General features: G+C 50.8%; 1 protein-coding gene across 1 annotated transcript in view; it reads left to right on the forward strand.

Annotated features, from left to right (window-relative positions):
- The first annotated feature begins 900 nt into the window (after positions 1-900).
- LOC101057750 (uncharacterized) overlaps positions 901-25,026 on the forward strand; it is a 131,821-nt gene continuing 107,695 nt past the window's right edge. The window contains exon 1 of the mRNA XM_063810681.1: positions 901-1,012. Within this exon, the coding sequence (XP_063666751.1) occupies positions 910-1,012 (103 nt within the window). The 5' untranslated portion in view covers positions 901-909. The remainder of the gene's footprint in view (positions 1,013-25,026) is intronic.

Here is a 25,026-nt window from a genome sequence, read left to right on the forward strand (position 1 = left end):
CCAAGGATGAGACCCCAGGTCTGTAGAGGCAGCAGAGGACGCTGGCAAGAGCAGGGCTCGGGGGCCAGACTGCCTGCTTCAAATCCTGGCTCTGCCACTTATGGATTGTGAGGCCTTGGGCTTACTTCCTCTTCTTGTCTAACTTGGGGATAATAATAGCTCCTACCTCCTAGGGCTCTTGTGAGAATTGAGTTAATGCATGTGAGGCATTTACAAAGTGCTTGGCATATAATCAGGACTCAGTTGGTGTTAGCTGTTGTTATTACTGTCATTAAAAGTATTTAAAGAAAAACATTGAACAAATCATAGCGCAGGCTGGGCGTGGTGGCTCATGCCTGTAATCCCAGCAGTTTGGGAGGGTGAGGCAGCCAGATAACTTGAGGCCAGGAGTTCAAGACCAGCCTGGCCAACATGGTGAAAGCCCATCTCTACTAAAAATACAAAAATTAGTCAGGTGTGGTGGTGGACACCTGTTATCCCAGCTACTTGGGAGGCTGAGGCAAGAGAATCATCTGAATCCAGAAGGCGGAGGTTGCAGCAAGCTGAGATTGCACCACTGCACTCCAGCCTCGGCGACAGGGTGAGACTCTGTCTCAAAAAGAAAAAAAAGCATAGTGCACGTGGCCAAGCCCACAGTCAATGTTCTTTCTGCGTAGACAATCCGGGTGTACATATGACCCCAGTGTGACCCCTGCCACTTGCTGTCTATGTATCCTTGGGAAAGATAATCTTAGCTGGCTCCTCAGTTTTGTCTCTAATGGGGAATGTAATGCTTAACTTGTGGAGTTGCAAGGTTAACTGAGGCCCAGCTGGGATAGTAACTGGCACATAGGAGGCACTCAGTGGTAGCTATTGTGATGTTATTGGCATTGTTGGTACTGCCACAACCACCCTGTGAGCTCCTGAGGGATGGGACCACGTGTAGTCATCCTTGGTGCTAAACAGGCCCAGAACGGATCTGTTTGGAGCCGAGAGGCCCACCTTTGCAAGGGAATTGGTGCCTTCCAAGAAGGTACAAGGCAGATGGGGGATCCTGCCTAGGGAGGTCAGGTTGCTTTAGGGAGAGACACCTGAGGTGGGGCCAGGAGAAAGATGGTGTTGGGACTTCAGGCTGCCTGGAGCCTGGAACCCCTGTTCTGAGGAACGTGTGAAAAGAGAGGGGCAAAGTGGGTATTTGAGTCTGCGTTACCCTGCTTAACCCTAGTGGGCCACAAAGGCTCCAGCCTGCCCTCCCAGGGCCTAGTGATGTGATTTGTGAATTGAGGTTAATGTCTGCAGGGCCTGAAGGGTGCCCTTGCCACCATGCCCTGGGCCCCACAGCTGAGCTCTTTGTTCCCAGTGGGAACTGGGCTGACACCCACAGGTAGAATCCTCTGTGAGGCTGGCAGCTTGGCTAGCCAGGCCTGCTTTTGGAGAAGACAACTGAAAGGAGAAAGGAGAGGCTTCTGGAAGCCTCATGTGGGAAAACCTACCAGGTCTTACCCTACCCTGATGGAGTTGGGGCAGCGGGGGCACAGGGTTGTTGGGGATGCTTGCAGGGGCAGCAGCACTACCGTGTCCTAGGGCCGGTGGGCATGGGGCTCTAATGTCCTGAGAGGATTAGGAGGGCTCTTTCAAGCATCCTGGAGCCCTCTTGCAGGCGAAGAAAGTGAGGGTTCTGAGCTCTGGCCTCATGTCCCTTGATGGAAGAGGTCTTCATTTGGCTGCGTGCAGAGGATTAGAATGGGGAGTGAGGCCATGGTTTTGTAGTCGTGGGCTCTGGAGGTCTGTTGAGGCCATGGCTGCTTTTCTGGTATTTTTGCCCTTGTATTTTGCTTTTGTGGAAGAGCTTCATTTTAGACCCCAGGCTCTTTCTCTGTTGTCTTCAGTTGGTGTGTCCTCAGTTTTATTCTATAGCTATGTGTGGGGATAGGCAGAGAGTGGCCATTTCTACAGGGGAATAATAGTAATCGAAAGATATTCTTGCAGCTGGGCACAGTGGCTCACGCCTGTAATCCCAACACTTTGGGAGGCCGAGGTGAGCTGATCACTTGAGGTCAGGAGTTCGAGACCAGCCTGATCAACATGGTGAAACCCTGTCTCTACTAAAAGTACAAAATTAGCCAGGTATGGTGGCACATGCCTGTAATCCCAGCTACTTGGGAGGCTGAGGCAGAAGAATTGCTTGAACCTGGGAGATGGAGGTTGCAGTGAGACGAGATCACACCATTGCACCCCAGCCTGGGCAACAAGAGCAAAGCTCTGTCTCAAAAAAAAAAAAAAAAAAAAAAAAAAAAAATATATATATATATATATATATATATATATATACACATGCCATTTACTGTGCATGTCTCTGTGCTTTGCATGTATTGCCTATAAGCCCCAGGAGGTAGGTGTTATCTCCATTTTATATATAAGGAAATTGAGTTTCAGAAACCCTCAGTGACTATTATTACTACTTGTTGTGATTGTTTAAAGGAAAATGTTACACAACTTAGTAAATGGACTAAAACTCAGGACTTCCGGCCTCTGAAGTCCATGCTCTTAATCTCTTCTAGTAGCCTTTATTTTCTCTTGTTTTTCATCATACTGTGGTACAAAAAGGTAAGAGAGGATTTCATTGCCTGCCTCTCCTGGACCTCATGGCCTGTAGAGTGAGGATGGTGCATTGAGATGAGGCACTGACTCCTCCACCCTGGTCAGCGGCCATGGGCCCTTTGCTGTCCTTATAGACAATGCAAAGTGTGTCCAACTGCTTGGGGCTCTGCTGAGGTTTGTGTGAGAAGCATTTGTGATTCTGGAAAACTTTCCCTTTCCCAGGATGACCCCAGTGATGATGATGCTCTACCGAGGAGCTTGGCTTGGGTCTGTCCAGAAGGGCTGCTGCTGTGGCCATGGGCACACAGAGCCCTGTCCCTGGCCCAGCAGGTGTGTGGCCTGTCTCTGACTCCCTGCAGCACCTCCCCTGCACCCCAGACATCCTGTGTGTCTGTCCTTTTGATGCCAACTTTGGGGTGCCATGCAGCCATCAAGTCAGAAGGCGGTTGTGCTGTCACAGGGTGACAAGGAGATTTTCGTTCTTCCTCTCTGCTTAGCCTCATTTTGCTGTGCGAGCCTGAACCTTAGGTCTCTGTTGCTTTCTCTATTGCATAGGGATGGAAATTCCTGCCAAGTCTGTGACACAGTGTTGCTTTGAGGACTGCTGAGGTTTGTCAGTGCTAAATCTAAAAGGGCATCATGGTTGCCTTTAGACACCACCTGAGAAGGCTTCCCTGATCTCCCTCCTCTTGGCTTAGAGGCAGTGTATCCACAGGTCACTTATACTTACTCTATTACAGTCATCATCACACTGCAGTAAAACCACCAACATGTGAGATTGTGGCCCCACAATCAGAGAGCTCTTGGGGCAGAGTCTGTGCCTTGATCACCATTAATGGCATAAAGCTGATAATTACTCAGTAAATATTTGTTGAATCAGTAGATGATTGGATGAATCCATTTCCAACCCAGAGAATTTGCTGGATGTGCTTCTTAGGTCTTATCCTATCTTTCAATCAGCAAAAGATTCTTTCAAATAGAGGATTGGGAATGTTGAGGAATTGGATGTGATGTTTCCTTAGTAGCTCTATCTGAATAGTCCATAGATAGATCAGGTGTGGCTTGATCCAGCACCCAAACTTTCTCCATGACAGGGTTTAATTCTCCCCATTCCTTGGTTCCCTTAAGTAGAGTTAGTTCTGTTCTCAGTCCCCATATGGTTAAAAGATGGCTGCCGCAGCTCTATCCCTACATCCTATCTTACTCGATCCAGTGGGATAGGTTGAGAATCTCTATCCTAGCATTCCTAGTAGAGGACTGTGGCTCACTCTGATTGGATTGGCATGGTCATGTGCCCTCCTCTGAACTAATTACTTGGCCAGGGGAATGCCATGTACTGATTGGCCTAGATGTGGGACTTGTGCTTCAAGTGTATTGAGATGTGGGAGAGATGGATTCTCCAACAAAATTAGAGCTTTTGCTAGAAGGGAAGATGGATATGGGGAGAAATATAAGTATATTCATCAAAGATAGCAATGTATATTTTAGAAAATCTGCGCATCAGTACATCAATTCTAGGTTCCTTCAGGCTGAAAGGATATTTTCCTCTTTGCTTGTCTACCTGAGCTCCCACGGACCCATATGTGTAGTCTCGTAGTATGTATCTAGCTGCAGCCATATTGCCCCACAGATGCCAGCTTCCTGGCTTGACTGGGACTGGCTGTTGGCACTGGGCTCTGCAGTGCTGTCTGGCTTAAACAGCTCTGAATCTGCATGTGAGATTCATGGGTTGTCAATTTCGGGGTCATTTGTTCCAGATGTCCAGATGAGAAAACCAAGGCCCAGAGAGGTGAAGGCACAGCCAGTTGGTGTCAGAGCCAGGATCAGAACCAGGTGTCCTGGCCACTGCCTGAGCTCTCTTCCTTATACCTTCCCCGACTCCCTGATACCATTTCTACTTTGAGAAGAGATGTTAGAGCCATAGACAAAGACAGGAGGTATATGCAGGAGGATAGAGGACTCATGATGGGAGCTCCAGTAGCAGAATGAAACCCTGTGGGACCATTCTGTCTCCAAGGGCGACCCTGAGCCTTCCTGCCCTCAGGTGCCCAGCTCAGCCTCTGCAGCAGACCTCTGGTTTCTAGAAAGTCATCAGTTACTTTGACCAGCCTTTGCATTTCTCTTCTGTGAACTGAGTGATTAGGGTCTCTAAGAGCAACCATTATCTGCACATCTTGGGAATGCATGTTTTTCACACATGCAGCCCTTCCAGAAAGATTTAGCCTGGGGATGAAGCAGACGGGTTCTACACTGAGGGCAGATACCAATCATTTTTACAATTGTTTGCAACAGGAGAGGAAACATGAGCTTAACAGTTCTGTTGTGGATGGATTTGGGGGAGAAACACGAATGAATTGTCAACAGGATGGCTTCTGCTTTTATCCTGGGATTTGCTGCCGTTCCCTGCAATCCGGCTGCTCTGTGCAGAGCCCCAGGATTTACAGACATTCTTTGCAGGTGGGGGCTCATTGTGCGGTGCAGCCTCGGGCTGGGCCGGCATCTGTGGAAGAGAATCTGTCAGGTGTGTCGAGGAAGGGAGCACACTCCTTAGGGTGGAATTTGGAGCAGCCCCCTGTACTACTTCCACTTGGGGGAGGTACCCGAGCAAGGGGCTCAGACCTTAGCGGGCACATACTGGCTTCCTGAGTTGGTGTAAGCCTCCCTAATGTTTTCAAAAGCCCTAGACAGCAGTAACTGAGAGGAACAGCCTTTTCAGACTCCTGCCAGGAAAAAAAAAATCATGCTCAGAAATCCATTTGTGGGGAGTTTGAAGTTTGAAGCCCTCCAGCTGCAGACGGGCAGCTTGGGTGGTCGGGCGGGGTGGGGTGGGTGTCCTCGAGTGGAAGGAGAGTGTCGCGTGGGACAGCTAGGGAGTGTGACTAGGAGAGTAGCAGTTTATTTCATAGCAACAGTGGAGTTGGCATTTGACAGACCTAGGTTCAAGTCTTGGCTCTGGCCTGAGCCAACTGCAAGATCTTAGGCAAGTGACTTAGCCTCTCCAAATCTGTTTACTTATCTGTAAAATGGAGACAATAATACCTCATTGGTTGTGAAGAAGATTAAATGAGACTATGTATGTAAAGCTCCTGGCACAGTGCTTGATACAATTAGTGGAAGTGGGGGTTACTGATATTATTATACCAAAGAGATCCCAAAGAAACACAATCCATGCAAAACAGTGTGTTCTCTATGCAAATGCAGCCTCCAGACAAGTTCCTAGCCCTACTTCTAAGCAGATGGCCACCTTCAAGCCTCTGTTTATGGAAATTCTGGAGCCATCATGGATTAATGTTGGTGCAGACAATAACATTTCAAAATAATTTGCCACTTTTTAACTGTATGGCAGATCTGGGTGGAAAAGGACCCTGGATCTATGGTGCATGCTTCTTGGTTCAGGAGAAGAAGGCAGATTGGTAGCTGGTTACATATACCTGAGTAGTAAAAGATGACACAGGCTGAAAGACCATAGGGAAAAGCAGAAATTGGGGCCCAGAATGGTTTCCCATACCCTACCCCAATAATAATTAGAAAAGGCAGCCAAGGGGAGGAAAATCATTGAGGGCCATCCTTGGGTTTGTATGAGCCTTTGCCATTTTTGTATTCTTGACATGGTTGCTGCCCCTCAGCTGACAGTTCTACCCCCATTTTACAGAAAAGAGATGGCTAAATCGTTTATTCCAGGTTTCACGGCTAGGAAGAAACAGAGCTGAGGCTCAAATTCAGGCCTGTGCCCCGCCCTCTCCAAATACACTCTTTCAGAAACATGCCATGTCCAGGAATGCCAGGTGATGGAGGGGTGTCCACATGTTAACATTCAGGCATCGAGAGGCTAAGAGATCTCAGTTGGGCGTGGTGACCTGGGCGTTCTTAGAAGATGAAGAAAAGTGCCTGGCAGTTTGGGGTCCCACATGGCCTGGGCATTGCAGGGCCCTGTGTGTCTGTTAGTGCCTGTGGCCCCTACTGCAGCAGGCAGTACTCGAGAGGAGGCGCAGTTGCTCTAGGAGACCTTTTCCAGCCAATCTCATTCCCACATTCCCTGGGCTGCCACCCTGCCCCACCTTAGGTGGATGAGACGCTGGTGGTCTTTTGTGGTGATGGGGTGCAGGGGTGTTGGGGGAATTCAGGGAGTTGGGATGTGGAGAAGCCGCCTTGGATGAGCACACTGGGGTGGTGGCAAGCTCCTTTCCCGCTTAGTGGCTCCTCTTGGCCACCACATGGGGACAAGTCCCACTGTTACCACTCTCTCTATTTTGGCAGCCTCCGCTTCATGGTACCTATTATGGTTGCAATATTGCTGTCATTGTCTGGCTGTTTGGTTAACAGTAGTTCCCACACTAGAATGTGAGTGCCGTGAGGCCAGGGCTTGCATTCAGTACTATACCCTTAGAACCTAACACCATGCTTGGTACTCCTTGTTTAATTTATTCTTTCATTTTCTTGATGTTCATATACTGAGTGCCGCTTGTTTTGTTTTTGTTTCATGCTGGGTGCTGTGTTGGGAATGGGGTGCAGCGGTGAGCCCTGCATTCACATCCCCACTCTTCTGGAGTTTAGTCTAGTGGTATCCCGGGAGCTCAGGTGTGCTGGCTGAGTGAGTGAGTGGTTCTGTAAGTGGTCCAGGAGGCCGCCTGGTCAGGACATGGTCACTGAGGCGGAGCCTCTGTTAGCTTTCCTGGGCAGTGGGCGGCGGGACTCCAGGGCTCCCCTCCTGAAGGTGTTCAGGACCAGTGCTCTGTTTCCCTCTGATGAAGGGGGCTGGCGGGGAGCCCAGGGCTCACCAGTCCGACCTGTTGGGGTTTCAGATTTGTTCCATCTGAGCAGTCAATTAATTAGTAACTGGAGCTACCCATCATCCCTGGCTCTTGTGTGAGTTGCTGGGTGCCCCTCTTTCTTCCTTTCCATTTGCTCAAATTGAGCAGCCTGATTCTGTGATATCATTTGAAATGTGGCCAAGAAGCAATTAATGTGCTGTTTGCTGACAAAGATTTGCCGCGGCTGCAGGGGCTGGGGATGGGAAGGCCTGCACAGGATTGAGGAGATGAGAGAGCAAACAAAGGTGGGGGAGGAGGTGCTGCTACTGGTCTTTGCAAGGGTGCCAAGCCCAGGCGGGAGTGGTTCTCCTTTCCTTGAACCTTCTCTCACCCTTCCCTGCCCAGACCCGAGTGCTGCCTGCAGGGAAGGGCCTGGGGGATGGAATGGAATGGGTTTCCTGTGGCCTCTTACGATGACAATTCTGATGGCAGCTGCCAGTTACTGAGCCCTTAGCTTGTACGGAGTGTGCTGGGGTCATCCCATTCGATCCTTACAGCAACCCTGAGGGAGATGTGTCATAGGCCCATTTTATAGGCAAGGGCACTAGAAATGACAGGACTGGCCCCAGGTGACCCAGTCAGTGGTGGGGTGGGATCTGAGAGACTGGAAAAGCCTGTCTGTTCAGGCAGGTGCCTAGCAGGGATGGGAAGGGTCAGCCCCTGGGCCCCTGGTCAGGTCATGGTGACTTGTGTGGGGATGAGGGGCTTGATAAATGGCAGCATTGTGTAATTGATGGCTGCCTCTAGAGGGTGGTTAATAAGAACCAGGTGGGGTGGTGCTGACCCAACCCAGTAGATGGGGCAGAGGCCCTGGACAGAATGAGGGGCTGTGGTACGCCTGTCCCCACCCTGCGTGGTTGACGCCGTGGTGGGGCCCGGGGAGTCTTTCAAAAACCCCTGCAGAGGGAGCTTGTCTGATCCAAAGAGGGGGTGCCCATCCTCTATCTCAGTGGCTTGGGCACCTTGTGCTCTGCTTTTCATCTTTCTCAATGGCTTTTCGGGCCAGCCTGTGAGGAGTCCTGCCTGCCCTGACTGTTGACTCATCCTGGGTGGAATTATGTACAGAAATTAGTCAACAGAGGCCATTCCCGGGACCACAGGCAGCTGGCTGCAGGCATTGCGCAGGCGCCGTGCCTGCTGGGAGTGTCTTTTCGGACACAGAGCATGGGCTTCGTGGGTGCGCTTCCAGGGCTGGGATTTCTGCTCATTGCAGAGCCACATAGTTGGAGGCTGATGGCCTGGCCCATTGCCCCATGCCTAGTCTCATAGAACCTGGGTGGGACAGTGAGCTCTGGTCTCTTCCAGCATGCCAGGGAGAAGTGGAGACCCTTGGACTGGAAGTGCTGGCCCCTCCTCACTCAGCCCCTTTCCAAGTACCTCATTGCCAAGCACAGTGTGGGGAACTGAGGATTCGGGGAAAATAGCACATGGGTAAGTTGTCAGGGATCTTGGGGTAGGGGTGGGAATAATCTAACATAAATTGATGTAGGCAGGAGAAGCACTGTCCCATAAGCAGATCTGTGTGTTGATTTCCTTAAAGTAATACAGACATATGGTGAAACTGTCGCAGAGTAGATATTACAAAAGGGTATGTGGTGATGAGTGCACCCCCCACTTGTTTCCAGCCATCAGTGTCCCTTCCCAGAGGCAACCACTGTCACTGGTACATCAGCTGTGCCCTCCCAGAGACGTGCTCATTCAAGCACTTAGGGGTCAGTGCTTAAGCGTATATTCCATGCACCCAGACTTTTGCTTTTGTGTATATGCTGAGCTGTCCTGTTATTTCCTTTCAACATTTGGTATATCTTGGCATTCATTTCATATCATCTTATACAGAGCCACCACATTCCTGTTAACAGCTATATATTAGTCCGTTGGATAGATGGACCATACAAGGTTTTTTGTTTTTTTTTTTTTTTTTTGAGATGGAGTCTCGCTCTGTCCCCCAGGCTAGAGTGTAGTGGCCCAATCTTGGCTCACTGCAACCTCCACCTCCCGGGTTCAAGTGATTCTCCTGCCTCAGCCTCCCAAGTAGTTGGGACTACAGGTGCATGCCACCACGCCCGGCTAATTTTTTGTGTTTTTAGTAGATAGGGGGTTTTACCATATTAGCTAGGGTGGTCTCGATCTCCTGACCTCATGATCCTCCCACCCTGGCCTCCATATGAGTTTTTGACCAGTGCCCTATTGATGGGCTTTTTGGCTGCTTTCTGTCTTTTGCTATAATAAATAATGCTGCTTGCTGCAGCAAATGTCTCAGTAACCATATGCACCTGGGAGAGATTCCTAGAGGTGGAAATGCTGGTCAAAGTGTATATGCACATTTAAATTGGTTTGATTCTATCCTATTGCCCTGCCAGGAGACTGAGGTGATTTCCTCCCTCACCAACGAGGTACGAGTGGCTTGTTTCCTCATATCTTCACCTACACAAAGTGCTATCAGACTCGTGGATCTTTGCCAATCTGATAGATGACAAATGATATCTCATTGTGGTTTTGTTTTGCATTGATTTGGTTGTGTGTGGCTCGGTGCAGCTTGCGTGGTGAACACATGTGCCGTCCCCGAGGCGGGTTCAGAAGGAGTGCTGTGTGACTGGCTTGCAAGGCAGGTCGGCACTCTCCAGAGGGCTCTCACCAGTACACGTGCACTCAGTGACATGTGCTGAGTGACAGGAAGGGGCAAGGAGACCAAAGGCTGGGTGAGGAGAAGCTACTGCCTGGAGTGCTGGGGAGGACGTGGCTGTGATTTCACTTGTCCATGGTGACAGAGAAACAGAGTAGCCCCCAGACCAAGGGAAGAAAGTGAGGCAGCCTTCTCCCTGCCGTGCCTGGAGGGGAGTCCCACCTGCAGCCAGGGGGATAGATGCTGCATTGTGTCTCAGAGCGTTCTCACCCTTGGGACTCCAGCTAGGGCAGCTGCTTGTGGAACACGACTCCTTTCTGAGTTGTTGGGCTCCAGGCCTGGGCATCCTCGCAGCCCACAGCGTTCTGTGCTGCAGTGCCTACAGGGTGGTACACCTCCTTGGTGTCAGCCCGATGTATGGACCTGCTCTCCCTGTTCCTGGCCTAGTGAGCCATCTCATTAAGAGCTGTCTGTTCTCTATGCTCTGCCTCCTTCCCTTTGTTCCCCATGCCCCAGTGCAAGGGCAGCCCCTCAGCACATCACCCGAGGCTCCTCTCTGACCTCCCTGGCTGCAGTCTCCCCCCAGCTCATCCTTCTTAACCACTACAGCTGCCTTGGCTAATTCCTTGCCCCTTCATGGCAGTTCTGGGTATTGCCCCTCCTGCCTAGCAGGAGAACAAAGGCCAGTAATGGTCACTTCTGTGAGTGGCCCCTGCCTCCTGCTCTGGTCTCCAAATCCAGTCTCCCTCCATATCTACCTGCTCACCCTCCCCCAGACAGACTCTGTGCCTTTTGGCCTCTGTGGCCTTTGTTCAAGCCACTCACCTAGACTGGGATCTTTCTCCTCTCTCATTTTCCTCTCCACTGGAGACTGAGGTCACGGGCTCTGTGACGGAGCCATTCTCCAGTGACAGATTTGCTCTCTGCCCAGGGATTGCTCTGGGATCAGTGTCCACAGTTCCTGGAACTAGTAGAGGTGGTGGTTGTTGCAGCAATAATGGCCAGTGTGTGTGGTGAGTGGCAGCGGTGAGACTCAGTCATGGGTCTGCCTGAGCACTGGTGCTTTTGGATGCTGGAGATCCAACCTCCCTCTGGAGCAAGGGTTGCCTCCCTACCTCACTCATCAGCTTTGTATGTCTTGCCTGCTGTTGCGGCCACAGCTCTTGGCATATACCTAGCACATGTGTGCACTCAGTAACTGGTGAGTGAATGGACAAGGGGATGATGAGAGCATCGAAGGTTCTGAGCAGGAGAGTGACAGATCAGAGAGAGTCACTGGTCCTGGGTGAGGAGGAACTAGAAATGAGGAATCCATTTCAAAGGCAGTGAGAGAGTCTGAGGGGAGGAGGGCCTGGGTCAGGGAGGACAGTGGGGGTAGGAAGGAGGGGCCCACTCCACCTGATGCCTCCCGGGCCTCTCTGTCCAAGTGCCAGGCACAGTTCTGTCCCAGGCTGGGCCTTCCTGAAGGCAGGGCTGCTGCTTCCCATTGGTGTGTCCTTCTGTAAAGCAGCTCACACAGGCTAGCAGACAGCAGGTGCTCAGGGGATGCTGGCCCAGAGCTGACCTGGGCCGTGACTCCTATTGAGAACTGGGTGGAAAGGCATTCCCAGTGGGCACTCTGTCATCCTTCCCTCTCTTGAATCACAGGTGAGAGCCAGATAGAGAAAGACAGAGATGGTGGCTCTGTGGTTTGGATGCTCCTCCCATATGGTGGGCATGGAAAGTTGTTTAGTCTGTCTAATATGATGATGATGCCAATTACCATGAGCATCACTGAAGGTACTGTGTGTACAGAGCCTAGGCTGCAGTCTCGGTGTGGGGAGTGCTTAGCTAATAGAAGCTTTGTGATGGTGATGGTAGAAGTCATGCTGACAAAGGACAAATCAGAGTGAGGACAAGGCTCTGGATCAGCCCCCAGAGCACCTGCTCTGCCCAGCCCCTTTGGGGTTGCTGTGTGACCTCCAGCACCCAGCCACATTAGCAAAAGGCCTGCTGTGCTGCAGCTCTCTGTGACCTCTCCGTGGACAGGGTTGGCAGGACATGGTCAGATGATTCTTCTTGTGCCCTCCTGGCCTATCCAAATGGGCAACCATGTCACTGACTTACCTGCCCCTCCAGACGTTGACCCAGTCCCCAGCTGCTCTGGCTATTGGTGGACAGGCCGGCCTGAGGCTGGCATGTGGAAGGGAAGATTGCTCTTGGCCTAAGCTGGTGCCTTGAGTGTTAAGACATTCTTGGGACCTGGTGTTTGGCCAGGACTTGCACTCAGGCCCATGGGGCTGATGTCATCGAGTGTGAGTCCTGACACTAGGCATGGGGTGATGAGCGGGAAGGAAGGTCTTGAGAAGCCAGGCAGCCATTGTTGCCTGGCTTATCTGGATTAGGCCCTTCGTGTGGAGGGAAGAAAGGAATCTGCCTTGTCACAACTGGGCACCAGGCTGAAACACAGTTGGTGTTCCTGGCAATCCCCGGCACTCTCCAAAGCTTATTTGTTGCTTTTCCGAGACACGTCCAGGTGCTCTCTGTTATGATAACCAGTGGTGACACAGAGTTAGCTTGAAATGGGATAAACAAACAGACTAAAAATAACTGGATTTGGGGTGGCTTGGCACCAAATCTAGCGTGCAGGCTGTCACTGCTCAGCCAAAGGGTGAATATAGGCATCAAAGGCCTCCCACCCCTGGAGCCATGGGGGGAGCTGGGGTTGGGAGTGGCTGAGCCCCTCTTCTCTGGGCCCCACTTCCCACCACCCATGCAGCTATGAGGATGGAGGTGCCAGATGGTGCCTGGAGCCCGGAGGAGGGGTGTGGTGGGCCCGGATGTGAGCGAGGCATTTTATGTCTGTTTGGAGGAAGCTGGGCCAATGTTTGGACATCTTTATGGTTTTGGAAGTTTCTTGGCCTCACCCAGAGAAGCCATGGTTGCATCAGAATTTGAGGTCCTTTCCTCATGGCCCCAGAGGGAGAGAAGAGCAAAGAGAGCAAGTCAGCGCCTTTGAGGAAGGATGGGGAAATGGGACAGCTTTCTAATCCCAGGCTGCTGCTTTGTGGCACCTTGTGCCTCATGAAAGAATTGAGATGGTGTGTTTGGAGGCCAATCCAGGCAAGGGGGAGAGGCTGGAGGACACGAATCTGATATGTGTAGAACTTCCAAGGTAGGGCATTCATGATTGGGTATGCATCACAGCAAAAGACCTGGTCAAAGGCCATGCTCACAGTGGGGAAGAATGGGGAGATACGCTTGGTGTGCGGCTCCACTTACACTCCCATTTCCAAACTGAGTCTTGGCTTCCATCAGAGGCATCAGCACCTGTCATGATGAGGGTGTTCTTTCAGATCATAGGCCTGCCTCCCCATTGACTCCAAGAGCCCATTCAACCAACAAATGTCCTGCCTACCAAATGTCTTGGTTTCCTCCTGGCCATGTGGTAGGATTCTCCTTCTCTGTCACCTTGATGTTAAGTGTGGCCATGTGACTGGTGTGGGCCAACACAGCATGAACAGATATGTGTCACTTCCACTCAGGTCTGAGCTCAGCATCACCTCTCAGAGAGCCTGGTCCTGACCACCCAGTATAAAGCGCTCCCACTCTCATGTCACGTGGTCGCGTTCCCATATTTTGCCTTCATAGCACTGGTGTGTGCGCTTGTTTACTGTCTGTCTCCCCTCTAGACACTCAGCTCTGTGACAGCCAGGACCCCAGTCACCAGGTTCAAAGCCGCACAGGTAGTGTGTCCAGCAGCGCTGCCCAGTGATGGGAGACCTGTAAGCACTTGATGATTACTTGGATTGGAAGGTGTGAGGATGCAGAGAGATTTTACCGCAGTGACGTAAGGGTGGAAACTTTAAAACATACTTGTTCGGTGCTGACAATGGAGTAGGAACTTAATAAATACTTGTTGAGTGAATGAGCTCTGGCAGGGAGGGGGTGATGCCAATTCAGAACATGGGAGAAGATCACATGCTGCCCATAGGCAGGAGCTGCGGTGCTCCTGCTTTCTCTCTGCCACCAGCTAGCTCTGTAAGTGCAAGGACCAGAAAAGCTACCGTGACTAGGGTGGTGACTGGGACTATCCCCTCCACCCCATCTCAATTTAGCTGGCACGAGGGACCAGAGAGCTGACAGAGGAGGTATGACAGGCTGGACAAGCCTCCCAGGCTGTGAAGCAGGGCCCTGTGACAGTTCTGGTGGGTGAGAGAGATTGAGTGTGTGTATGTGTGTGTGAGTGAATGAATGAAGGAGCAAGTGAATGAATGAATGCTGGCCACCACCACAGCTAGTAAGCTTCACCCCTGGAGGACCCCTGGCTGATCAGGAGCCTTGGAGAAGGGTTAGGGGCCCGGAGCGGTGACTCAGTGGTGCAGAGGTGTGGTGAGCAGGAGGAGGGACAGGGGATCCCAGGCCTGTCCCTGCCCAGCCCCGATCTTGGTTCTCAGAGTACCCCCACAGCCCTGGGCCTGGCTGCATACCTGCTCTTCCCTTTGCCACGTGGTGACTTGTTCCTCTCATTCAGGTCCATCCCCAATGTGGCTGCCTCTGTGAAGCCACCTTTGACCCCTGGGAGTCGGTGGCTCCCTCCTCTGCTCCCGCAGGGGTTGGTCACTGTATGTGGGAGTGCTTATCTCGCCAACCTGTGTTACCTCCTCACTCATGTCCTCCCCGCCAGACAGTTGGGGCAGGGCCCTTATCTGTCTTCCCTCTGTCTCCTCACTCACCGCCCGGCACGTGGCCCCTACCCTGTCAATGATTGTGGAGCGATAAGGGACACGGCATCTTCAGGGAGCTGAAGGGCTCTCGGCTGCAAGAGGAAACTGCAGACTGTGTGGCCTCAGGGGCAGGACGCAGGCTGCCTCGCGGAAGCTCTATGCAGACCGATGCCAGCTCACGGGGAGGAGGAACCTCTGCCTATCAGAGTGTCCATCCATAGGCCTGGCCACCTTGGGGCCACCTCCCATCTCTCCTCTGTCAGCTCTCTGGTCCCTCGTTCCAGCTAACACACCTCCCATCTCTGGGGGTGTGTTAGCAGGGGTGGCTTGACCCCAGCCCTTCCATTCCAGAAACAAAGGGCAGGTGTAGGTTTTTCCAGTTAGTTGTTAGAGTTTTTTTGGGACCCTGCAGACTGGAGTCTAGAGCAGCTGTGACCTGAGGTGGCTACCAAAGGGCTCCAGGTGTTTGCCAGATGATAGGGGTGTGGTCTGAGGGTCCAGCCCTGATGGGTGCCTGTGCCCTGACACACGAGGCCTCACCTCATTGAAAATTGGGGCTAGGCAGCTTTGTCGAACTGCCCAGAGCACTGGAGATTGGAGAGGAAGGGTGCCCAACCCACACAGGGTGTGAGAGTGCTTGTTCTCTGTCCTCTGCAGCAGGTTGGGCAACCTGGGCAGGGCCATGCCATGCCATGTCCTGGCCCTGCACCCTTTAGAAGATCCACTCTCCCGTGCCCTGGTGGGGTTTCCTCAGGGAAGTGGCCACCCTATTCTCCCCACTGAGCTGGGGGTCCCCCTGGCAAATGGATGACCAGCTGCAGTCCTGCCCCGGCTCTGGGTTTCTGACTGGTCACTAGGGCAGGAGAGGAAGAGTGTCCCAACACAGCAGGCGGCTGGCACAGGATAGCATCCCTGTGGCTCAGTGCCACCACACGTCCCACGCCCCAGGCTCTGTGAAGGCTGCTGCGCTTGACTCTTGGGACTCAGTTCTGCTGTGGCTTCAGGACAGACTTCTCCCATCTTGCTGTGCTGCTGTACTGTTGTCCCCTGCCTGATTCACTCTGGGTTAACTGTTGGGTGGCTGCATCCTGACCTGCTACACCCAGCTCAGCCCTTGTCAGCATTGTCAGGCTGGGGCCAGCATTGTTGGTGGCCCCCAAATTCCTGCAAAGCCTTTCCATCTCAACATGCCATGTGCAATGGAATGCTGCTTGCACATGGCCCTTACACGTGCCAGGGTCTACCCACACGCACTGCGACCAGGTGATGCCTGCACCTGCCTGACCTGTGTATGCATGGGGTGCCAATCCCACCTTTAACCCCCTCCCACCAGCCTAGACACCCCTGCCTCCTAAATATGCTCCTTTCTTTCCACCTGTGCACCTTTTACGCTCTCTCCTGGCCTGTTCACAGGTAACTCTTGCTGTGCATGACTTCCTCTGGCAGAGCGACCCTGTGATGTTGATCTAGGATGTCTGCCAAATGAAGGCACAATCGCCATCTTCCCTCCACTGACAGCAGGAGCAGTGCTGCTTTGTCCCCAGGCCCATCATGCTGCTCAGCCCATGGCCAGACATGCAGTGGAGGGCCAGTCTGTCCACTCAGGGTCGGATGGACCTGCCTGATGCTGCAGGAGATGAGGTACAGATGGGCCGAGACGTCTCCCTTGGGACACACTGCACACTGGTGTGGCTCCTTGGTGACCTTGCTCTACCTCTGTTGCATCAGCTGCTGCATGGGGTTAGTGGGTCTGGCTCACTGCCCTGATTGCCGGGGTGTGGTGAGCTGGAGGAACGTCAGAGCTGGCTATTGAGGTGGATGACACGGTCTTGGCAGAGCGGGAAATGGGTGGGAGGGGGGTGGCGCTCGACTCAACAAGAAAGATGGGCCAGAAGTAACCGAGATTATTGAAAGGGGAGCCAGAAGGGACTTGGCACTGCGACCAGCATATGACGTGGCATGAGTCTCTTGCCCTATCTGGATATTACAGTTGTTCTGGACAAAATATGGCTTCCTTCCTCGGACCCTGCATCTGGGGTAGGTCTGTTTTGGGGGCTGAGCTGGGTCACACTTGCAGCACCACCTGAGTCAAGCTTAGCTCCTTCACTTGTGCAGAGCACCTGCTGTGTGCTGGTCATTGAGCAGGACAGGCATGGGCCTGGCCCTTACAGATCACCAGGGAAGGGACTGGGGGTCCTACAGACTCGCCCTGAGCGGAGGCAGGAGGACTTGGTGGCAGTGGTAGAGGTGGGAGGAGTATAATCTACCTCTGGGATAAGCCCCCCAGAAATCATTCCAGATAATGAAGTGGCAGCAGCAAAGCTCTAGGCATGCCATCAGCTCCCATGAGGCATCCCGAGTTTTTGGGTCTTGCAGGCACCTCACAATTCAGTAAGCCTAGTTGTGCTGTGATGCAGGATAGCACCTCATCTACACCATAATAGTACACTATTATAGTAGATATCTGTTCTAGCCATACTGTGCTCACATGCATAAACTCATATGACCCTAATCCTCACTCTGGAGTAGCACCCCTCCCCCCTCCCCCGCCCACAACACTACTTTGGCCCTGGTCTCATTGTCTTCATTATCTCAGATTTAAGTTCATTCATTCTTTCCATGTTTTGTGTGTGTTTCCTCCCTCTAGGATGGAAGCACTGTGGTGGCATGGATCTTGACAATCAGTGTGGTATCTCCTGTGTCCAGAACATGCATGGCACAGGGTAGGAACTCACCAGGTGTTTGTTCAATAATTGAATGAATGAATAAAATGCAAGTTGGACTTTTGCAACAGTCTGGTGAATTAAGTGCTTCTGTTATCCCATGTTCCAGAGCAGGAAAATAGGGCTCAGTGAGATGAAGTGATGGGCTCATGTTAGCTGGTAGGTCCCAGGGCTGGGATTGGCACCCCATGCATACATAGGTCAGGTGGGTGCAGGTATCACCTGGTCGCAGCGTGTGTGGGTAGACCCTGGCACGTGTAAGGGCCGTGTGCGAGCAGCACTCATTTTATTGCACGTGGCATGTTGAGATGGAAAGGCTTTGCAGGAATTTTGCTTTATAGGCACATAAAGGCCTTTATTACCCATAATGTGGACATGGGTCCAAAGAGGATTCGATTCTGCTTTCTACCAAGGGGTTTGTCAGAGGCCCCTGTGGAGGCTGGAGCTCCGGGCCCTGCTCTGAGGAGGCTTGACCCCAGAGAGGAAGAAGAACTGGCTGCCGTCAGGGCCTGGGGTAGCTTGGGATAGGGCAGGATGGGGTGGCAGTGTCCCTGGAGTGAAATGCAGGTTTAAGCAGCCTCAGTGGGAAATGTGACGTTATGTAGCTCATTAAACCCTACAGAAGCAGGGAGGAGAGCTGCTTCTAATTATCAGGATGAAAATTAATGGAATAAAATCTCTAGCCAGGCTGCCCAGTGGTGGAGTAGGCAGGGATTTTCCGTGGCCGGGAGATGTTTGGGGCAGTCATACTGGAAGGAAGGGAGAAAGCCCCTAACTGTTTGCAAATGATGGGCTGGGGCTCCAGAAGGGGTCCTTGCTAATTCTCACAGCATTTCCCCCTTGACTCAGAATCAGGAGGGAATGAGCCTGAGTGGGAAGCTGGACAAGGCTTGGTTTGCAGAGACTTGAGTCAGGAGATGGCTGCTCTGGTGTCCTCGCCAGCCTCAGGGCTGGAGGGGACATTGGATTTGTCATCCTGCAGAGGTGGATGTGAGCCTTTCAGTTCCTTGAGGCTGCCAGTGAGCTTCAGACCTGGGGAAAAGCTGAGATGGAACTTGAGGGGCTTTTGAGCATTTGCCTGAAAACCTTGCCCTCAGGTGATTCAGAGAAGCTCAGGTGCTGTGTCTGTAAATGGGCAGCCCAAACTTGCCTTGATTCCTGTTTTTTCCATAGGTCCTGAGGACAGGTGGGGTACCTTGGTTGTGCAGATCATAGTGATTGTTTTACCAACCTTCTAGCACTACTACTCCTGATAAGGGTGGCACAGGCCTGGAGCTGAGAGCCACGGGCTGAATCCTGGCCCTCTAGGTGAATCAGAGCCTGTTGCTTAAATGAAGGAGCAGGTCTGGTTCGTGTCTGCCCTCCTCCCAGCTCAGCCATGCACTGCAGGTCTCATGTTGGAAAATATTGCTCAAATGCTGCCTGGCACCATCTGGCACCATCCAGAGCTCAAGAGAGTGGATCATTTGGCCAGGCAGGAAGTCTGCTCTCAGATTATCTGACCTGGATTAGGATAGTAAATACTCAATACATGTTAATTATTGATAACAACCTAAGAGATGGATACTATATTATCTCTATCTTATTGATAAAGAAAGTCAGGCTCAGAGAGGTGAGGTGACTTGCCCAAAGACATATAGCCTAGAGGCAGTGTACTGTAACTCAGCAGTGTGACTCACTTCCAAGCCCAAGTACCGCATTCTGTTGCCTTCTTGATGGGTGAAGCAGCCATCTGAGCCTAGAGTTCCTTCTAGGACCCTCAAGCTTTCCTTGCAGCATATCTGGACTTCTCCCATCATTGTCAGGAGATGGAGAGGATAGCTTCATTTGGCCAGTGAAGAAACTAAAAGGCTGAGTGGCTTGTAGGGCTCACATTGTGCATGAATTGGCACTTGTCTATAGAAAATGGTGCCAGGACAATGGGTGTATTTTGGTTGAAGTAGTTGGAGCCCTTGGATGCTAGTGGTTCATTACAGGGGCCATTTCTGAGTTCCCTTGGTCTTGGGAAACTGGTTTTCCTGTGCCTGGAACCCAAGAAGACATTTGTGGTTCCGTGGGCTAGGAGCTCCCTTGGTGGAGGCTGCCTCATGGATGAGCCACCCATGGTGTTGGGTGGCAGGGTCTCATGGGTCAATGCACACAGCCCAGGACAGAGTGAACAGTGGGATGTGCAGGGCTCGACTGGCCAAGCTGAACTGTTTTCTTGGGTTGTGTTATATTTATTTCCACTAATCTACTCCTCTTGCCTGTTTATACAACACAGAGATCTAATAACATGTATCTGAGGCCAGAGTAAATGAGGAACTTTTTGCAAAGAAGCATAAAAGGAAAGAGATCTTGGAATACCTAGCTAATCTCAGTTGCTGTCTCTGCTCTGAAGCCCTGCCTTTGAAAGCTCTATTTCTCCTCCCATCCTCTGCGAAAGCCAGATGAGACTTCTTGACATTAAGCAAATGCTGGTATACTGACTTTGGTGTGGGGTTTGTACATGTGCCTGTTGAGAGCTGGATCCTTCCCGTGGGTGGATGCTGGCATGGTGGCTCTTCCATCTAAGGATCCATCTGGAAAAGTGGCCGATTTCATCACTTACGTGCCAGGACCTCGGATGCCGAGGCAGGGGAATGCTGCAATCTAAACATTTACATTCTAAAAAATGGGAAATCATCTGCTTCGATATAAATTAGCCAGGGCCTGACGGGTTTATTACATCCTGGAATGCTTTCATGAGGCTTTCAGAGGGGTCCATGGTGCAGGCACAGGTCTCCAGCTGGGATTGCCTGTGGCATGCTCCTGGGGGGACCCACTTGGAAAACACAGGCAGGGGGCCAACTCCTCCTCAACTTCCCACGGGCTTGTAATGGATTAGAGTGTGAAATGGGAACAAGGACATACAATGCGGGACCCTAGGACAGTGAAGCACCCTGAATGACGAGCTTCTTGAAGCTGATGGGGAGAGGTCGGTCAGGGAAGAGAGGTGGGAGGAGCCAGGTGCAGAGGCCCAATCAGAGGCTGTGGATGGAAAGTGGAACAGGAGAAATATGCTCTGGGATTTCACAATAACAGGGTATGTGATATGACTCATTGAGTGGGAAGAGGGCAAAGGAGTGTAGCAAGAAATGTTGAGGAGGGAAGAGTCGTACATCCTCTGGAGGAGTTTTCAGACAAGACTTGGTGTGAGCCCCTGGGGTCAGGGGCTGGATTTGAACTCTGCTGGGTCCCCTAGAGTGGACTGAGCCACCCTCTCTGCAAAGTCCCTAGGACTGGGCCGATGTTCCAAGGAAAGCTGAGTCCTATGCTCAGGAAGTTTGAGATCTCAGTGAATAGGTAGGAAAAATACACAAACATAAACATACATGCCTAACTGTAACAAGTTGTGAACTCATTTATTTTCCCTCCCTTTGTCGTATCTTATATGCACTCACATTTCTCTGTAGGTTTACACAGATATATGTAGAACAGATGCTGAATAACTGATTTTGGAGGAATTTGATTTGATGCTAATGATGAGTGATCTGGGATATCAGCTATTTTTCACTTGTTTGGAGCAAGAACCCTGCTTTGCACAAGGGGTATTATTTTGGGTGATTTTATTCAGAGCAGTGGTTTTCAAACTAGCATGCCTTAGAACCACCTGTGGGGCCTGTTAAAGCAGATCACTGGTCCCCACCCACCCTTGGAGTTTCTGCTTCATTAGGTCTGGGGTGGGTCCTGAAAATTTGCATTTCTAACAAGTCCCAGGTGACTCTGTGTTCCAGGGACCGCACTTTGAGGACAACTGATCAAGAAAGAGAGAAGTGCATGGGCTTTGGTGGGAATCCTTTACACAACTTTGCTGGGTCTGAGAACTTGTGATTCATGCCTTTCAGAGGATGAAAGAGGATTCACGATATCCACGGAACCACTTCCTTGTTTTGAGAAGGAAGCTGGTGCCTCCTATAATATGGGCAGAGCCGGCTTGCTGCCACATGAAGCAGTGCCTGGCTTTGTGGATTTGCAGATTCATTCAGCAGGCATCTGCCAGCATCCACTCTGGGTCCAGCCCTGAGTATGACGTGTCTTCAGCATTGGGGAAGATGCTCAGGCGGAATGGTTCCAGCACCAGTGACTCTAACAAGGGTGGGGGTAGGGTACTTCCTTGTGCCCAGCTGGGCTGCCTGCTGTGGGGGTATGGGGCAGAGACATGACACAGTACTTGGCGTGGGGATGCTGGCTGTCCTCTGTGCCCTCACCACCTGCTGATCCCTGGCTCCACCTTGGTCTCCAGGAACAGCTCTGTACCCCTCTGGGAAGTCAGATGTTTCCCTTAAAGCTTGTGGGTCCCAGCAGACTCCCCACCCTGAATGTCTTGGCTATCAGACCTCAGCCCTGTCCCCTGCAAACAAGTCCTCCTGCCCTCTGACCTCTGCTCTTGACAACAAACCATGTGTCACAGCATCTGTTTTGCATACATTTGCCACCATTTTCACTGAAGAGTAAACACAGAGCTGGACTTTGGGGACTTGTGGGCGGTTCTTCCTTGAAAATAGGCCAAGCCCAGAGCTTAGATTAGGACAAGGAGGGGCCTACTTGGAGGATCACTGAAGGGGTGCCAGAAGGTGAGTCAGGCCACCTGGGTTCCTGTTACATGATTCAGGCAGGCCCCTCCTTCTCTCTGGCCTCAGTTTCCTCCTCTGTCACATGAGGTGTGATGATGCCTGTCCTGCCCCTTTCCTGTCACGATGGGGAGGCTCCAGTGGGACATGCCCTCAATTTCTCCCAAATGTGCGTGAATTGTTGAGGGCGTCTGGGATGCTGAGGGTGTCAGGCGAGCAGGTGGCTCTGAGGTTTGGGGGTGAGGGTGTGGAAGCCTCAGTGAGAGGCAGGGACTAGCTCTGAAGTTTAACATGGCTCTGAGAGATACACTGAGCACCTAGGTTGAAACCTGCAAACTCAGTAAGCCCAGACGGCAGGCCACATTTCTTGACCTCTCTGAGCATCAGCCTCGCCTGGAAAAAGATAAACAATAGTGCCTAGGTCTTGGGGTGACGTCATGTTTACCGGGCACTCGCTATGAGCCAGGCCCTGTATTTGGAGTTCAGTTAGGGGTGAGGATGACGACAGGGCTTATTGGGTGGCTTCAGGTATCAGCTGCAGGAGGCAGGTGGTGCCTTTAGATGAGAGACCTGAACTTCGGCACTCCCAATCATGCTATGCTTCCTACTCAGTCCTGGCTGGCCCCGTGGCTAGTGGGTAGAAGTCAGTAAAAACCCACTGAATGTTTATTAGGCTAAGACTGTGAGGAGGAAAGTTAGGCTCCTCTGGTGCCCTAGTAGTTTTTGATTTTTGTCAAAGGAGTACATATTCATAGCCCAGCAGCAATAAGTTTCTCATGAGAAGCAGCAGCCCCGCTGGGCCCATGCCCCTCCCTGCCTGATTTCTGCTTTCTATCGGTAACTTTTTAATCCTTTTTTAAATTAAGTTTTTAAAAAATCCTTTTAGTGTTTTTGATGTTTACCATATTTCTTAAAAAGATTACTTATCTCACCTTTTTCTTGATTTTTAAATTTTAGTTATTATCTATTGACTTTCAATTATGGAGGACAGGGAGTAAGTTTTTCATACCAGTTCTCTTCTGACCAAATAGATACCCACACACTCCCCCTTCCCCAAAGCACAGCTGCCTCCAGGCCTCACTGTGCAAATACCCACGGTGGAGCTGTGTAGTGTACTGGAATCACATTTTCTTTTTCCTCAAAGATGTTTCGTTTTCCTTGGAATTAGGTGCATAGTATCTGATTTTGTCATTTGCTTAGTTTTCTGTTACTTATTTATCCTCCCATTCTGGCTAAACTGGAGATGTTTTCTGAAGATGTTCAAACACATCAGGTAGTTGTCTCTTTTTTCCCTAGTTGGGAGTTGTTCTCTGGGCCCCGCTACTCATCTGAGTCCTCCGTTCGCCATCATCTGGGGAACCCTGTTGAATCACCCATTTCCTGAAATCTGTGGCTTTCTCTCTCCATTTACTCCCTCGCTTTCAAGACGTGCATCCTCCAGTGTCTTCCAAAGAAAGGGTCCATGGAAGGCAAAATCTTTGAGATCTTGCATGTTTGAAAATCTGTTTTACTTTTTTTTTTTCTTTTTTAATGAGATGGGACCTCGCTCTGTCATCCAGGCTGGAGTGCATTAGTGTGATCATAGCTCACTGCAGCCTCGATCTCCTGAGCTCAAGCCATCCTCCTACCTCAGCTTCCTAAGTAGCTGGGACTGTAGGCTTACACCACCACATCCAGCTAATTAAAGTTTTTTTTCATTGAGATAGGGTCTTGCTAGGTTGCCCAGGCTGATCTCAAACTCCTGGCCTTAAGTTATCCTCCTGCTTTGGCCTTCCAAAGCGCTGGGATTCCAACATGAGGCACCGTGCCCAGCCTGTTATACTTTTATACTTGATTAATAGTTTGGCTGAATGTAAAGTCCTGTTTCACTTAGAAACTGGTCTTCCAGCCTCCTGCATGACTGTTGAGAAGTTGCATGCTTCTCTGTGTCCCAGTCTTTGGAACGTAATATTTCTTTTTTTTAATTTTTACTTTAGGTTCTGGGATACATGTGCGGAATGTGCAGGTTTGTTATGTAGGAAGCACGGCATACATGTGCCATGGTGGTTTGCTGCACCTATCAACCTGTCATCTAGGTTTTAAGCCCCACATGCATTAGGTATTTCTCCTGATGCTCTGCCACCCCTTGCCCCCCACCCCCGATAGGCCCTGGTGTGTGATGTTCCCCTCCCTGTGTCCATGTGTTCTCATTGTTCAACTCCCACTTATGAATGAGAACGTGCAGTGTTTGGTTTTCTGTTCCTGTGTTAGTTTGCTGATAACGATGGCTTCCAGCTTCATCCCTGCAAAGGACATGAACTCATCCTTTTTTATGGCTGCGTAGTATTTCATGGTATATATGTGCCACATTTTCTTTATCCAGTCTATCATTGATGGGCATTTGGGTTGGTTCCAAGTCTTTGCTATTGTGACTTGTGCTGCAATAAACATACATGTGCATGTGTCTTTATAGTAGAATGATTTATAATCCTTTGGGTATATACCCAGTAATGGGATTGCTGGGTCAAATGGCATTTCTGGTTCTAGATCCTTGAGGAATCACCACACTGTTTTCCATGATAATCGATCCAATTTACACTCCCACCAACAGTGTAAAAGCGTTCCTATTTTTTTCCACAGCCTCACCGGCACTGTTGCTTCCTAACTTTTTAATAATCACCATTCTAACTGGCATGAGATGGTATCTCATTGTGGTTTGATTTACATTTCTCTAATGACCAGTGATGATGAGCTTTTTTCATATGTTTGGAACATGATAATTTCTACACCACCCCCACCCAGAAACTTTGAGGATAGTTCCTTTATAACCAGGGTATTGAAATATAGCATTTTCATCATTCAAGATGAATTTTTAAATTCAATGTTTTGGGCACTTGGTGCAGCTCCTTTTAAATCTCCAGACTTCAATTCCAGGGATTTGTGTTATTTATTTGACAAAAGTTGCCCCCTTCATGCACTCTGTTTTCTCTTTTTCCGGAGTTGTTCTTTTTT

The sequence above is a fragment of the Pan troglodytes genome, chromosome 4, assembly GCF_028858775.2.
Source record: "Pan troglodytes isolate AG18354 chromosome 4, NHGRI_mPanTro3-v2.0_pri, whole genome shotgun sequence".
Classification (NCBI taxonomy): domain Eukaryota; kingdom Metazoa; phylum Chordata; class Mammalia; order Primates; family Hominidae; genus Pan; species Pan troglodytes.